Source organism: Suncus etruscus, chromosome 16 (genome assembly GCF_024139225.1).
Source record: "Suncus etruscus isolate mSunEtr1 chromosome 16, mSunEtr1.pri.cur, whole genome shotgun sequence".
Lineage (NCBI taxonomy): Eukaryota > Metazoa > Chordata > Mammalia > Eulipotyphla > Soricidae > Suncus > Suncus etruscus.
Genome location: NC_064863.1, coordinates 42,012,452 through 42,024,996, shown reverse-complemented (window position 1 = coordinate 42,024,996; position 12,545 = coordinate 42,012,452). Strand labels below are relative to the sequence as shown.

The following is a 12,545-nucleotide window of genomic DNA, read 5'->3' as shown; positions in this document are numbered from 1 at the left end:
ATTGCTCCTCCAACTTTACACTCAGCAGATCGAAAGTGGAAACTTTTAAGCCTGGGCTCTATGCTCTTCGTAGCCAATCTTCTATTGGGGACTAGGGGAGGTGAGTAAATGTTCTGCTTCAGGGAAAAAGGATGCAAGAAATTATTCTTCTAGAAAACTTGTTCTTTCAACCAGAGAGATAGTCAGCAGGTAAGGTCCATTCCACACATGTGGCAGATCCAGATTAGATCCCTGGCACTCACTACCAGATGGTCCCCTGAATCCTGCTAGGAGTGATCCCTGAGCACAGAGCCAGGTGTAAACCCTGTGTGTTGCCCCAAACCCCTCTAAGAAAAAAGGAAAGAGGAAAATAATTTAACCCTTTATCATGCTTGGTAGATTGCTAGGCAGTCACATTTCTTGCTACAGATGGAAAACTGCAGAAGCGTTTTTGTTTGTTTTTGTTTTGTTAATGAGACTAAATGAAAATCTAACTTATATGCTAGGTGCTTTTATAGGAGACGTGTTAATTATTTTTTTCCTGTCTTCTATAGGCTCTGTATCCCCTAATTACCTGCCTTTTATGTGTCAGTCAGAAACCATTTTTTTTAAATAACTGGCATATTTTCCTACAGAACTGTTTGTCCCATCTGAAGGTAAGACATATCTCCTTTCTGACCTGTAGTAATGTCAGATGTTCATTTATTCCGATATTGTGAACACTGAACATGATACAGCTTCTTGATTATTGGTACATTATTAATCTTCCACATTGCTTCTACATACCGGATTTCTTGTATAGGAATCACAGCCAGATTTGAATAAACTTTTGATTGAAAATTTAGTTTGGTTCGGTGCAAAATAAAACTTTCTAGTTTTGTGCTCACTTCGGCAGCACAAATACTAAAATTGGAACGATACAGAGAAGATTAGCATGGCCCCTGCGCAAGGATGACACGCAAATTCGTGAAGCATTCCATATTTAAAAAAAAAAAACTTTCTAGTTTTGTACAATTAATACATTTTAATGATCATTATTTATATTGTTTTATATCAAGAAATACTTGATAGTCACCTCCCTTAGAATTGTAGTCTTCATTTCAGAGCATGCTCCAGATACTTATTTGTATTTGTTTAGGAAAATTCAATCTTGATGGTTCAAGTTTAAGCAATACGAAAAGAGCTTTGGTAATACAATACCACTAAAGGCAAATTCAGCCTAAGTATGACTGGCCAAATAGGGAAGTGTGGAGCCAGATCTGCATAGCTATCAAAAGTCCTAAAATGATTCTGACTTGTTTCCTTCCTAAGATGGTCCGCCACTGTGATCTTTTTTCTTTTTTCTTTTTTTTGGGGGGGTGGGGGGTTTGGGCCACACCCGGCATTGCTCAGGGGTTACTCCTGGCTGTCTGCTCAGAAATAGCTCCTGGCAGGCACAGGGGACCATATGGGACACTGCTGCTGTGCTATCTCTCCAGGCCCTGATCTTTTTTCTTTTTGGTGATTAGAACATAGTGTTGACAACCACAGAATGTGGTCAGATGAACTTGTCTATATATCTGATGAATGCTTGATGGTAGTACTTTTTGACGTGTAGGTGAATATGTTTAATTTTTGCTTATAACGTACAGAACATGGCAGACATTTTAGTCCTCCAAGTTAGAGTTAAGATAGAAAATGATGTACTTTGAAGACATTGAAAGCAAGGCACAGATAGTGAAAAACAGTGGTTTCTCATGTGGCTGCTCATTGTGATTCTATGAAGCAGCCTGGGCTCTTCTTTCCTACTCCAGGAATAACCCTTCAACAGTGACATGCTCAGTATCTCTTTCATGGTTTGTATGTATCATATTTTAAAAATCGATTTTTCAATAAGTTGTACAGAAAGTATGACTTTGAAAGTAATTCTTAACATCTTCCTCCTAAGTTGTCTTTTACATATTATTCCTATTTGGATGAGATTGAGATAGTATATTGTTTTTATTTTTTTTGTTTCATTTTTTTGTTTGTTTGTTTGTTTGTTTTTGGGCTACACCCGGCGATGCTCAGGGGTCACTCTTGGCTGTCTGCTCAGAAATAGCTCCTGGCAGGCACGGGGGACCATATGGGACACCGGGATTCAAACCAACTACCTTTGGTCCTGGATTGGCTGCTTGCAAGGCAAACGCCGCTGTACTATCTCTCTGGGCCCAAGATACTGTATTGTTTTTATTTATAAAATTTCCCAGAACCAAATGAAGCTGATCAACTTATGTCATGCAGCCAGGAAACACTTTATTTAATTAGTTGTATTTGACAACTTTTTTTTTGTCTTTATTTTTGATGTTTCATACAGATACAAGTACTGAAAGAGAATTAATCACTTGGGTGGGGTACTTTTTTCATGGTTTTCTTTTCATACTTTGAAGAAGAAAAGATTTTTAAATATTGAGTGATTTTAGGAAGGTTGCTTAGTTTCACAACAGTTTATATGTTTTTGTTGCTTGTTGGAATTTTTTATATATATATATATGTTTTCACCTAACATATTTTCAATTCTTTTGCAGTGCCTTAACTTTTATTTATTTATTTTGTCTTGAGGCTTTTATTTAAAAAATGCTTTATTTTCCTAAAACCCTTACCTCCTGTTAAATATTTCTGGCATATTGTTCATTTTCATTAATTATGTCAATCTGCCAGGCTAAAGGAGATAAGAACCACTTAGCATGAATATTTGGAGTTTAGTTGTCTTGGCCATTAACCCTTGCATTAAGGCTCTATTCAGCAGAAATTTTATAGAATTAATTCTTACTTATTAAATGTTTAGATACTGTGTCTATAATACATAGATGAGCTATAGATTTGAGCACTCAGGAAAAAAATGTTCTGTTGTATAGGCATAATTTAGTTTTTCTTATGTAGAAAGATACTTTAAGATAAAGGCCTTAATTGTTTTGAGATTCAAGTAATCTTTAAACATTGCAATTCTTATAACTGAGACAAGAAAATAAATAACCCCTATTTAGGGAGCCCAAAAATGATAAAGGATGAAATTTACATCTCAAACCACCTGCTTCTGTAACATTTGTTCTTTCTAATTGAATTTTGCCTTTTAATGTACTATAAGAAATCTGGCTCTTCTGAATATTGGGTTTTAATACAGGAATATGAAAAAAGCATTATTCTAGGGCAAAGCACAGGCGTGTCATGCAGGGCCTTCAAGCTTGATCCCTGGCACTATATACTCCTCTAAACACTGCTGAGAGTGGCCCCCAAACACCAAGACAGGAAGAACAAAAGCACTTGAGGATGTCAGTTTTTAAAAAAATTGCCCCAGAGGCAGGGGAGATAGCTCTGGGGACTGGCATGCAGGCCTGGCACACATGGCCTGAGGCTTGATCCCTAGGACCACATAGCTTTCCAACACTATCAGGAATGACCCTGGGATCTTAAGGATTTTCTGGGAACCTCTACCCAAAGCTGGTCTGGATTCAATCCCTAACATCTCAGATGGTTCCCTTTGCATCAAGAGGAGTGATTAAGCCCTGAGTACCACCAAGGATGACTCAAACAGCAACAACCAAAAAAGTTCACCCCTGTTTGAATATTATAGATAGATCCACCCCATGATAACCAAATTACAGGATTTTTTTTTTCTCTAAGTGGTTATAATGGCCACTGCCTTGGCAATTTCAGATTTCTTCTAAATAGAGACCTTGGTGGAGAGCTGTCTTGTTTTGTGCTTATTTTCATCTAACATGCATGTGCTGCATCTCATGTTTATGTTTGCTGTCTCACATTGCTTTATTTAGATGCCATCTAACAACAGTATCAGAAAACAAATAGAAACCTTCCAGGTGAGTCATGCTGATGTTCCAAAGTAAAATGTTGCTTTATCTTCTTTAAGTGTGGCTCCCTCCCCCCACCCCCCACCCCAGCCGTTGTTGCATTGCATGTCCAGTTTATTTGTGCCAACCTGCCTCTCCTATTTTTGAAGAAGTGTAGTGCCCTGCAGGAACATTTTATGGAAGGTGTCAGCTTAACATGATCCTAGGGAGACTGTTTGAAAATAAGAAAAATGCTGAGGTTTTATTTATTATTTTTTTAATCAGAATCCTCAATTTGAAGATATTCTGTAAAGTTCACATTAGCAGTTATAAATGAAACAAAAACCTTTTTTTTTTCCTAAAATGAAAGTAGTAGCTTAGAATTTTTAATATGGTTTTGGTGCATGTTGGTTTGAGTTCTAAACAGATGCTTTTCTTTGGGAGGAGAGGCTATACAAAAATAATGAAGACATTAAAATGATATCTACTAAATTTCTGACATGCCAAAATTTTGTTACAGTGTAAGAATGTCAGGTTTCTATTTGTGTAGTTTTGTTATTTAAATTAGATCTAAATTATAAGTAAGGAATTAATATTTTTAAGACTCAGATCAATTTAGTAACCTTTTTTATTATACAATCATGGATAGCAACTTTGAAGTGACCAAAAATTAGTAATGGACTTTTAACACTCATCTTGTTTTGATAATGTTCAATACATATAGTTTTGGTTTTTTGTGTTTTTTTTTTTTTTTTTTGGTTTTTGGGCCACACCTGGTGGTGCTCAGGGGTTACTCCTGGCTGTCTGCTCAGAAATAGCTCCTGGCAGGCACGGGGGACCATATGGGACACCGGGATTCGAACCAACCACCATTGGTCCTGGATCGGCTGCTTGCAAGGCAAACGCCGCTGTGCTATCTCTCCGGGCCCTCAATACATATAGTTTTGATATTGTTCAATATATACAATACAATACATATAGTATGTATAATATATGTGAGGCTGCATATATGTATCTATGTGTATATATGTGTGTATATATACACTCACATATGCTCATACAGTATATAAAATATTGAAATGAAAAAATTAAAGCAAAAAAATATCTTTGTAAAGAGTCACTCATCTTAGAATGTTTGGAAAACAAGGTGTTATATTTTTGTGACCAATTCCCTGAGCACTTCAGATAATCCAAATGTTTTATTAATTATATGAGAACAAATTTTTATGTGAAATTAGATATAAATATTTTAATATTAAATGTCAGTGATAAAATTAAAGTATTTGATATGTCATGAAGCCAATTTAATTTTGGTATCTAATATATTTGTATTTGTATGATGGGAAAAATACTACAAAATTATTGATGACTGAATAACTAGTGACATGATATGTCTATTCATGTTACCTTAGTGACATGAGTAACAAGTTAATGGATAAGTACTGGGGGAGATGTATTTGCATTGATGCCATTACAAATAGGGCCTTGAAGGAAGGGATTAATGGTTAACAGTTGATGGTCTATTCTTATTATGTTTTAGATAGATGTAAAACCTTTATTTTCTAATGGTCATATTTATATATTTATTTATTTTGGGGTTTGGGGCCACACCCAGTGATGCTCAGGGGTTTCCTCTGACTTTGTGCTTAGAAATCACTCCTGGCTTGGGGGACCATATGGGACACTGGGGAATCAAACTGAGGTCTGTCCTAGGCTAGTGCACGCAAGGCAGATGCCTTACTGTTTGTACCACCACTCCAGCCCCTAGTAGTTATCTTTTAAAAAATTTATTAGTTGTTATCTTTTTGCTCTTAATAATACATAGATTAAATCCATTCAGAATTTTAAAATATAAAATATAGTGATTAAATTTCTTGCTTATTAAAAGTTCATTTTCACCCATGACTATACAAATAAAGAACTTTTCAGTCATAAGCAGTATTCAAATCAAATTAAACAAATGCTATTCATAGTAATATAGAATTTTACTATGAGTTATAGCAGACATATAAGTCCTACTAAAGGTACAGTAGATATTTTCAAAGGTTTGTAATGGTATATTAGATATGTTTTTAAAGTTTACCATAAAATCTCAAATGGCTGCTCATTTGAGAACTTTACCTTTAGTAGTAGCAAATATGAAGAAAAAGCTTGCTGATCAATTTGTGTTTGACGTGTAATACTTTCCTGATTCTAAATAATTTAAATATTGATATTCTAATTTTAAATAAATATCAAAGACAGAAATGGTTGACATGATTTGACTTTAGCATGTACAAGACAGTATTCCAAGTGCATTTTCACATGATAGCTTCCTTTATCTGTGAGCTAGACACCAAGTTGTTACGAATTTAGGAATGAGGGAGTTGTGACAGCCAGTGATTGAGTTTCAAGTCCATGCCCTTTCTTTATACATTATTCCATATTCACATCTACAATTATGAACAACTCAGGAAAACTTGTATTTCATAAATACAAATATATATATAATGATGTTTGATATCCTAAGTATTAACTATATGTGGGCTACAGTGGTTGCTGCTAAGAGAGTGATCCTTCTATCATATCAATAGTGTGTGAACCAAAATGTCAAGTAAGTTAAATGTGTATTATTTTGGAGTACCCAGAAATATTAATATAATCATATTATTTTATTACTTTGTTTTAAGAGTATTGGGAATGTCTAGATTAACTTGTTTATGGTAACTTTTGAGTTATCTACCTAGTATCAATCAAATAAATATCTAAATGCTTACACCTGTTTAAAATTTAAATTAAATTTAAAGGGGAATTAGTTATTAAGAAGAGAATTTTTATCTTAAGTGATTGCAAGTAATTTAATAAATACTGCTTATTCTTTTTTTTTTCATTTCTAAACAGAATAAAGATCCTAAAATGTCCCGAGTTGCACTGGAATCTTTGTATAGATTATTGTGGGTTTATGTAATTAGAATTAAATGTGAAAGCAACACTGTAACTCAGAGGTGAGTGGACTTGTTTTAAGGTGATTTAAAATTAAGCATAAGTTTTTAACTTATGTTAAAAATACTAATATTAATGGAACTTAATATTTATGGAACTTAAAGCACCAATAATACTCTAAGGGAAATTATAAATTCTCTTAATATAAGAATATTTTGCTGATATTCTGTAAATTTTATTTCCTCATTAAGACTACATATTTTTTTTCTCCTTTTAGTCGTCTAAATAGCATAGTGTCAGCACTTTTCCCAAAAGGTTCGCGTAGTGTGGTTCCTCGTGATACACCTCTCAATATATTTGTGAAGATTATTCAGTTCATTGCTCAGGTAAGTGCTTCACATCATAATCCATATTAGCATATATATTACAAGCATTCTGTTGTAATAATTTAATTTAGAAATTTAAATATGTTAGTCATCTAACAAAATAAATTATGAAAGTTTATGAATTAAGAATATTAAAATGAGAATAGTTTTTTGTGACAAGAAAAGTCTAGGTTTTTGTACAAGAGATATGGCACTTGCATTGCACACAGCTAACCCAGTTTTAATTCTTGGCACCCTATACGATCCTCTGAGCCCCGCCAGGAATGATGCCTGAGCATATAGATCAAAGAATAAACCCTGAGCACCACTGAGTATGGCCCCAGAACAAACCAAATTAAAAGTGTTTAGGTTTTTTGTTGTGGTTGTGGAACCCAGGTCTCACATATGTGAGTCATGAACCCTTTGTTGTTGTTGGTGGTGGTGGTGGTGGTTTTTGGGCCACATCCTGCGGCACTCAGGAGTTACTCCTGGATCTGCTCTCAGAAATTGCTCCTGGCAAGCTCGCAAGACCATATGGGGTGCCGGGAATCGAACCTGGGTCCGCCCCAGGTCAGCCACATGCAAGGCAATTGCCTTATCACTGAGCTATCACTCCGGCCCGAAACATGAACTCTTAACACAGAGTTATAGACCTGGCCATAAGAAAAGTTGCCTCCTTTGGCCCTAACCAAGCCCTATATATTTGGAGAAGGCAAAGATATCCAACTGTTAGAATTAGAAGCACTAATAGAACCAACTGTTTGATGTTTGATAAAACAAAATGTCTTGTAGGTTAGGAAAACATGTGATTTGTGATAGAGCATATGGTTCGGTTCTTGTATGGTTCTGGGTTTGAGCTGTACCACCACGTAAGTTTCTCATAATCCAGTTATTTATTTACTACTCAATAACTTCCTGAATATCGGGGAAGATTTTTGTAAAATTGGTCCTGGGGAGATATTCAAATTACTAAACCTGAAGTTCTGTCTCCAGCACCTTAAGGTCTTCAGATACCAAGGAGGGTGTGTCTCTAAACCAAAAGAAAAAAATATTTTCATAATCTGTATTGTTTTCGATTCTTAGGTACTTATTCTCCAATGCTCTAGAATTAGTTAAACCCAGAGGGCCCATTTTTTTGATCTGGTGGGGATACATTTAAAAATTGTATTTTGTATTTAGTTTGTAAATTTTGAAATTATTGACCATAATTGTAAACCAAGATATACATTGTCTGACTGTAAATCAACCACGCAGAACTTTATCTGTGGAAGTGAAACTGCAGTGTGAACAACCTTGTAGCCACAGTATCTAAATTTAAAAAATGAAAAAATAAAAAAGGACTAGCGACAGTTCAGAATCAGTAGTGTGGCTTCAGAAATAGATTCTAGTCTGAAGGACTAAGACACCAATTTGTGCAATGAAAGTAGCTGCTGCCTTTATCACAATTAGGAATGTGTTAAGGATGTTTTAGAATCATGTTTCTGTCATGATCCCTTTCAGTAAAACAGAAGCATTCTCCCCTGTCCTCTTTCTTTCTGTCTACCTCAGTTCCCAAAGACATACTATATTTTCAGCATATAAAATTACTTTTTAACTTTTTAACTTTTTAACTTTATTATTATTTTTTTGTTTTGTTTTGTTTTGTTTTGGGCCACACCCGTTTGATGCTCAGAGGTTACTCCTGGCTATGCACTCAGAAGTCGCTCCTGGCTTGGGGGGACCATATGGGACGCCGGGGGATTGAACCGCGGTCTGTCCTATCTTACCTCCAGCGCCACCTTCCCGGCCCCTTTTTTTTTTTTTTTTTTTTTTGGTTTTTGGTTTTTGGGCCACACCCAGCGGTGCTCAAGGGTTATTCCTGGCTGTCTGCTCAGAAATAGCTCCTGGCAGGCACGGGGGACCATATGGGACACCGGGATTCGAACCAACCACCTTTGGTCCTGGATCGGCTGCTTGCAAGGCAAACGCCGCTGTGCTATCTCTCCGGGCCCCCCCCCTTTTTTTTTTTAACTTTTTAACTTCTCTTTCTGCTCTCAATGTAGATCACAATTAAAAATCAGTTGCTACAAATGACAAATGTAAAGTGATTGTTGACACTCCAAAGTCTAGCTTTATTAAACATATTGTTAACCTTTGAGGGTTCTACTCTTTTCCTCTTTTTAATTTCCATTTGGTGTGCATTAAAAGAGAGGTAGTCTTATACGGCGATTGTAATCCAATCCATATATTTTAACAGGAAATTAGGGGGTAGTCTTATAAGCCCAGCCGTCTTATATACTGGAAAATATAGTACATACTTCTACCACAATCTACCAAAGATCTAAACTACATTCTGAAGCCTGTTTGGAAGTATCCTGAGAAATAAATTTTAGCTTTAGTCAATAAAGGAAGGTATAAATGAGGGGAATAAGTAAGAGGGGAGTAAATGAAGACTGAAGTGAGTAAATCCTTATTTTGGTCACACTTTCTCATAAGAATCAGATGCCTTTGGAGAAATATGGGTAGGATTACTTTTTCAACTTAGAAAAATACTATAATTCTAAAACATTCATTTGCAATCTCTTCAAAATAATGACAATTTAGTTGATCCATGTACAGTTATTTTTGACAGTGAAGAAATAAGGAATATATTAGAGTAATACCCTTCTATCCTTTTGAGTACAAAGTTAATCATCATTATATGGATGTACATTTGCCACTAAGATGAATAGAAATAAATTGTACTTTAAATCCAGTGTTTGGAAAATGTTTACTACTAGGTTGCTCTTTTTCCCTTTTTTTTTCCTTCTAAATTTGAACCTAGTATTTTAGATTTATTACCTCACAAGAGCCCTCTGCCAGAACTATAAAATGCCTTTCAAACATCAGTTACTGTTATTAATTATTTCCCTGGTCGGAGATTTCCTTTTTGTCCTAACATGAACTCTATGCTAACTAAGCCTACTGTGCAGCTATTGTCCTTGGACTTCCTTTCATTATCTTTCTAGGAATTCCTTCGCTTAGATTTTTTAATGTGATTTTTGGTTAATAATGTTTCAAACTTTTGAAATCTTTTGATAAATAATTCGGGGTCTGCACCACATGGTGCTTAGGGGTTATTCCTTCTTGTACTCAGAAATCACTCTTCATTGGCTCAGGGACCAACCATATCGGGTGACATGGATTGAATCCTGATTGGCTGCATGCAGGGCAAGTGCCCTACTTGCTGTGCTATTGCTTTGGACCCTAAATAATGTATTTACAGTAATATTTTTAACCATAACCAGCCCCTATATTTCCTTTGCTCTGACCTATGTTTTTACCAGTAAGTATAATTCATAGTGTGGTGCCTAATTAGTTGTAGCAATAGCAAGTTTCAAGGTTTTATTGTTTTATTTTTTTCTAGGAACGTTTGGATTTTGCAATGAAAGAAATAATATTTGACCTTCTCAGTGTTGGAAAATCTACTAAAACTTTCACCATTAATCCAGAGGTAAGCAGATTATAATTTAATATTCTTACTGTTCCATATCAAACACATATTTTTAAAACGTTGTTATAAATATATTTTTAAGTTATTTACTATTTAGTTTTGGGGGCTACGCCCAAGCAGTGTTAAGGGTTTACCCCTGCCTCTATGCTCAGGGATTATTCCTGGTGCTGCTTAGGGATCCTATGTGATACAAGAGTCACTTGCATACAAGGGAAACACTACACCCACGGAACTCACTCCAGCATCACAGATGTTATTTTAAAAAACATAATATCTGAAATCAAAATTCTTAGCTTCAAATTCCTTATTAGGATCTCTGCTAACTTCTGAGAGGGCTCAGAGGACTGAGTACAAGCTTTACAGGCAGGAGGCCCATGTTGACTGGTACTTCATGGTTACCTAAACATTGCCAAGAGCAACCCATGAGCATTCTCAGATATGGCCCCCAAGTAAAAAATGCAAACAAAAAAGATCAAATGAATAAATAAGATTGTTTTTAATAGATGACACACTTCATACAATTTTTCAACAATGAAATTTAGACATTTTCCTGATCATTGCCTTTTAAATATTATTTTCTTCACTGAAAAATCTATATGAAAGTAAAGAAAAAAATTCTATATGAAAATAAGATCCAGACTAAAATATTCATATTAAGAATAATCAAAATCCCCCCAAAAAAGAATAACCAAAATATTTTGGGTTTTTGTTGGTGGTGGTTATTTATTTAAGCTTATTATTGGATATTTTCATTTAAATTCTTAATTGCTGTGAATTACAAAATTATTCATTTTTAAATTTTAGTCATGCAATATTCCAACACCACTCTCACAAGTATTCACTTCCCTTCACCAATGTCCCCAGTTTCCCTCCTGCACCTCCCACCCATTTCTAGAGCAGGCACTTTCCTTCTCCCCCTTTGTGTTCCTGTCCCTAATTTAGCCCCCAAACTGCCCTCTATTGTTTTTTTCTTTTTTTTTTTTTAACTTCCCACCTGGGGATCCCAGACAGTCATTCTCAGCCTGCTGCCTGGGAGTGAGGGATAGGGGAGCTATTATATATATTTAAACACCATGATTACAAACAACCCTATAGTTTCTTATACTCTTCCTTTCTGTTACCTTTGGGACTTTATTATTCCCTTATAAAGGTTCTTTACAGACAACATGAAAGTAGTCTGTCTTTACTCAACATGATAACCTCCAGATCTATCCATATAGCAGCAAATTGATAAGCTCCTGAGAGCTAGTTTAGTTAAAGCTGGATCTGAATTCTTATTAATCCATTTAATCAAATGCATGCAAATTGTACTATACTGAAAGATGAGTGAAGGCACCCTGAATTCCAGCTTGTCTTCTTTAAGTGTGAGTCACCTCTTCCTTTAGAGTATAGGAGGAACACAGAACTAGATCATGTATAAAGATGAGGAGAACTTAAAGCTTTAACTTCTGAAAGCAAAAGGGGCTAGAGATAGCACAACTGGTAGGACACTTTCATGTACACAGCTAATCTGTGATTAATTCTCAACACTGTATGTGATCCTTTGAGCCCCCACTAAGAGTGACCCTCGAGGAAGAAGAGATCTAGCTTTAAACAGCCTAGTGCATTTCGTAGTGAGAGACTGAGACTGGGGAACTTCAATAGGCTCTTTCATTTCCTGGGAAATAGAACATAATATATCTTCAAGGGCAAAAGGCACAGCAGAGAAGATGAAGGGGGATGGAAAGAGTTTGCAATCATCTTTATAGATTGTAGTAGTCATCACTAAAGCCAAAGGGTGGCATGAGGGAATTTGATAGCAGGCGCAAACAGAAAAGTTGGACTAGTTAGGAATGTTCGACAAAGGGACCAGAGTAAATTAGTACAGTGGTCAAGTAATTTGCCTTGCACATGGCTGAACCAAGTACCTGGTATTTTATATGGTTTCTCAAGCACAACCAGGAGTAATTTCTGAGTACAGAGCCAGGTGTAATCTCTGAGCATTGCTAGATAGGTATGGCC

General features: G+C 35.6%; 1 protein-coding gene and 1 non-coding gene across 3 annotated transcripts in view; both read left to right on the top strand.

Moving 5' to 3' along the window:
• FRYL (FRY like transcription coactivator) overlaps window positions 1–12,545 on the top strand; it is a 263,554-nt gene that overhangs the window by 146,798 nt on the left and 104,211 nt on the right. For both annotated transcript variants that reach the window (XM_049790204.1, XM_049790203.1), the window contains 4 exons: window positions 534–635; window positions 6,666–6,769; window positions 6,985–7,093; window positions 10,458–10,544. In XM_049790204.1, the coding sequence (XP_049646161.1) occupies window positions 534–635; window positions 6,666–6,769; window positions 6,985–7,093; window positions 10,458–10,544 (402 nt within the window). The remainder of the gene's footprint in view (window positions 1–533; window positions 636–6,665; window positions 6,770–6,984; window positions 7,094–10,457; window positions 10,545–12,545) is intronic.
• Window positions 859–965, top strand: LOC126032942 (U6 spliceosomal RNA). The gene has a single exon (XR_007504100.1). It is a non-coding gene; the product is annotated as a U6 spliceosomal RNA (small nuclear RNA).